Source organism: Phaethon lepturus, unplaced genomic scaffold (genome assembly GCF_000687285.1).
Source record: "Phaethon lepturus isolate BGI_N335 unplaced genomic scaffold, ASM68728v1 scaffold14707, whole genome shotgun sequence".
Lineage (NCBI taxonomy): Eukaryota > Metazoa > Chordata > Aves > Phaethontiformes > Phaethontidae > Phaethon > Phaethon lepturus.
The window spans coordinates 56,412-60,444 of record NW_010552685.1 but is presented as its reverse complement, the minus strand read 5'-3'; the positions used below and the strand labels follow the sequence as shown (position 1 = coordinate 60,444).

The 4,033-nt window shown below is 42.7% G+C and overlaps 1 protein-coding gene across 1 annotated transcript in view; it reads left to right on the top strand.

Annotated features, from left to right (window-relative positions):
- Window positions 1–564: 564 nt before the first annotated feature.
- Window positions 565–4,033, top strand: part of CAMK2D (calcium/calmodulin-dependent protein kinase II delta) — a gene marked incomplete at its 5' end in the record, with an annotated part of 49,169 nt that continues 45,700 nt past the window's right edge. The window contains one exon of the mRNA XM_010291295.1: window positions 565–667. Within this exon, the coding sequence (XP_010289597.1) occupies window positions 565–667 (103 nt within the window). The remainder of the gene's footprint in view (window positions 668–4,033) is intronic.

Sequence of the window (4,033 nt, the reverse complement as noted above, 5' to 3'; positions counted from 1 at the left end):
GCACAACCGTGGGCATGCTGTTTCTGCTGAAAGATCTGCAAAGTAAATACACCTGCCCTCCAACTGCAAATATAATAATACCTCTGTTATTGTTAAACTGGCACGCAAAACGTATTTATGTTTGACAGTTACAGATGCCAAATCCTGCAAACTGCGTAGGTTAGACTCATAATCAAAGAATACGTGTCTTTTGGGGGGTTTCTGCAGTGTTTTTCCAGTAGGGAGCTCTTAAGGGTCTCGGAATTGTCCTGTCACGCAAACGGGTGTCGCAGTTGCGTATCACCATTCTGGCCGACCTCCTTCTCTAGTAGGTCTGCGCGCTGTCCTCGGTCTTGCTGTCGTGGGATCACAAAGCCTGTTTACAGGCCCGGTGGTTCTTTCCAAGTAGGAATGGAAAGTGCGATATTTGCAATTTCACGGAGAAAACGCATGGTTTTTTTCTCTTTTTCACTCCTCTAAGTATTTGTTCTTTTCCAGACTACCTTAACTAAAAGAAAGTAAAAACCTGTCTAAAATGTATTTACTTATCTTCTCATCTCCATTTTTTTCTCTCTCCGAATAAAGCCTGAGAACTTACTTTTAGCTAGCAAATCCAAGGGAGCAGCAGTAAAACTGGCGGACTTTGGATTGGCTATAGAAGTCCAAGGAGAACAACAGGCTTGGTTTGGTAAGTAAATATTTTTTTTGGTTTACTCACCATTTATTGAGTGTTGCTGTTAAGCCTCCCAAACCGCCCAGCTCTCACCCTAGTGTAAAACATCCAGCCATGTGACTACTTGATACGTAGTTTTAAGGGGTATTTTCTTCGTAGTTCAGTCTGTACAGTTGACTACACTTTAGACCTCTTTCTCCAGGGAGAATGTTGTCTGTAATTCTCACCAAACTAAATAGAGCTTGGCAGCAGACCTTACTTGTTTAGGAAAAAAAACACACAAAAAAAAAACCAAAAACACCCCAACCAAAAAAAACAACCAGAAATCCCTGCACACTTCAAAAGTGACCTGTGGCTACATTTCCAAAGCTCAGAGCTCACTTAGACAAGAAGTGGCTCTGCCTCATAGCCTCCTCTTCACTACCAAAGGTAGATCACCTCACCAAACGACATAAAATAAATTGGCAAAGGTCTCTTCTGCTAGCACAACTGTGTTCATACTGGGGATTTTGCCAGTACAGCAGTACTGGTATGGGGCAGGATGGAGGGAGAGGGGTTTGAAATTCATGCTTCTGGTAAATATAACTTTACAAATGTCCCTTTGATTTTCCTGTATTTCTTACATTATTTATGTATGTTTCCCTAAGCAATGGAGTTGAAGATACAGTTCCTAAAGATTAATCTTCTCTCTCTTCCTTTTTTATGATCACTGGTAGGATTGCTTTTCTTGGGTACTTTCTAATTCTCTGTGGCTGAGAGAGGTGCATGGTGGTCTCTTCTCCCAGGTACAAGCGACAGGACGAGAGGAAATGGCCTCAAGTTACGCCAGGAGAGGTTTAGGTTGGATATTAGGAAAAACTTCTTCATGTAAAGGTTGTCGAGCATTGGAAAAGGCTGCCCAGGGAAGTGGTGGAGTCACCATCCCTGGAGGTATTTAAAGGACATGTAGATGTGGTGCTTAGGGAAGTGGTTTAGTGGTGGGCTTGGCAGTGTTAGATTAACCATTGGACTCGATGATCTTAAAGGTCTTTTCCCACCTAAATGATTCCATGATTCTATTCTGTGATTCTGTGTAGTCTAAGTGCCATTGATTTTCTTGACCCTGAAACTTAGGTTTCCCGATCCCTGGCTTGTCCTAGCTTTTGTCAGCCTGTAAGTTTGACTGAGATGTAGGTGCATACAAGCCGCTTCTCTCCTGCCTTCCCCGGTGTATCTGCAGGAAGGAAATGCGGGTGCAGAGCCTGGGATGGAGATGGGTGGTTTCCAGTCAGGTGCTCGGATGGCTGAGGAGCAAACCTGTAGGTTAATCCTGCTGAGTGTACCTGCCCAGTCATCAAAACATTTTGTCTGAACAGTTGTCTGCCAGCTGGGAATACCTGAAAATTTTATTCTGAAGCACTTTGGAATGTGACTTGAACAAAAGAAAAAAAGGGAAAAAAAAAAAGGGGGGGGGAGTACCTGAGACTGTAGACGGTCATCCACATGCAGATGTTGCTGTGACAAGTTATCTGTGCCAGCTGTTTATATTGTCCTAGAGGTGACTGTTCTTTCACATCTGCAAGTAAAACTGTTAATAAAACTGTTCTTTGACCACTGAGGTCAAAGTAAGCTGGCTTATTAAAAACGTACAACCGTTAATATATAAGCAACTCACCTAGCAGGTCACGGAGAGCATAAACTCAGGAAGGTAAAGGGTGGTTAAAAGCATTTGGAACCTTGCACAGTAGTCTGGAAAGGGTTGCCTATCCACAGCTTACAGACATCTTCTGAAGCTGGGACCGGAGTTTCTCAGCCACTTTAGCGATGTTGAGAATATTATCCTCATCTGGAAGGGATCGAGAGTATGTGCTTGCTCAGTGGTGAAGGTGACAAAGATGCAGGGGAATGTGGAAGCAAACTCTGTGTGTGCGTGTGACCACCAGAAGAGAGCACATTCTGGGCTTCAGACCTGCTCCTGAAATGGGGGAAAGGGAGACTGTCTACCCTCCTGAAGGTGGCAGGGAACCGATGCCTGAATGCACCTTACGTGTCCTGTACAGTGCTCCACTTCAGGTTATGAGATAGGATTGGGGCTAGTGAGTTAAATGTTATGCACTGCTCTCCAGTTCCACTAAACTATTCCTTTTTTGTTGTCATTAATTTTAAAAAAATGCTAATTGCAGATTATTACAGTTAACAGATGCCCAAAGGAAAATGATGGAAAAGATGTAATACTGGTCATTTTAAATAATAGCACACATACAGATGTGACGTGTCTGTCTCGCACGCCACCCTCTTTGAAGAGATGTGAAGCACAGGACAAAACTTGTTGTGAATCCCAGGTGGACAAATTACAGAATAAAATATTTATAGCAGCTACCTATTCTCACAGCAGCTAGAAAGTGCAGTTTAAAATTGAACAAAGTGACTGTGAGCTTGCTGTCAAACCTTAGAATAAAAGCAGAAAGGGTTTTGTGCAGGCAGTGGGCTGAGAGATTGAGTGTTTGAAACTAGGATACAGCTACATGGGGATGTGCAGGCAGCACCGTTGGACATATGTTGATAGCTTTATAAGCTAGCCTGTTGTTTTAAATCCCAGTCTTTTATAAATGGATTTCAGTAATCCACAAAAGACAGAGGAGATTGCTCTTGCACATTGACAAATAGACCGGTACAAAAGGGGTGGAAGAGGAATAAGAGAAAACACGAGTGATTTGTTATAATGACAAAACCATCAGGTAAACAGGAAGCATCTCAAGGAAAAAAACTCGGCAGAACAAACTTGACGTCAGGGATATTTTCTCTAGATGATACATCTGTATGGATGCAGATGATGCAAGGAGGTTGCGATTCCCAGTAAAATCTTGCCCTTTATTTTTGTGGTCATTTGGTCCTTGTGAAGTACTTGGTTTAGACTCGTAGCATAATGAGGACTGCCATGCTGAACTTGGTAGAAAGGACATTGAACAGAATGTCTCTGAAATATGTATGTAAGGAAGAGGTCAGCTGGCAGCATGATAATAGAAAGTAGTCTAATGTGGGTCGTCTTTTTTTTAATTTGTGGTATTTGATAAGACTAGAGGGTTCTGTACTTTTCTGGAACTTCCTCTGCAAAACCTTTCAGTCATGGTCTGAGTGCCTTCCTTGGTCATCTTCTGACTGCTTTACCAAAGCAAAACATGAACTCCGATGTGCTCGACATTTTGAACTTTTTCTTGCTTCCTTCCAGAACATTTTTCTGCTTTCCACTGGATTCTGCAGCACTTAGTGACTCATGGTGTGCTCTGATTCTAATTATAGCTCTGCATCAGTATGTGTTTCTTCCCCCCCCCCGGCTTCCTTTTTTTCGTCCTCCTTCTTTTTTGAGTGCAGTCCTCCGGTGTGATGGTCGCTTTTCTACGT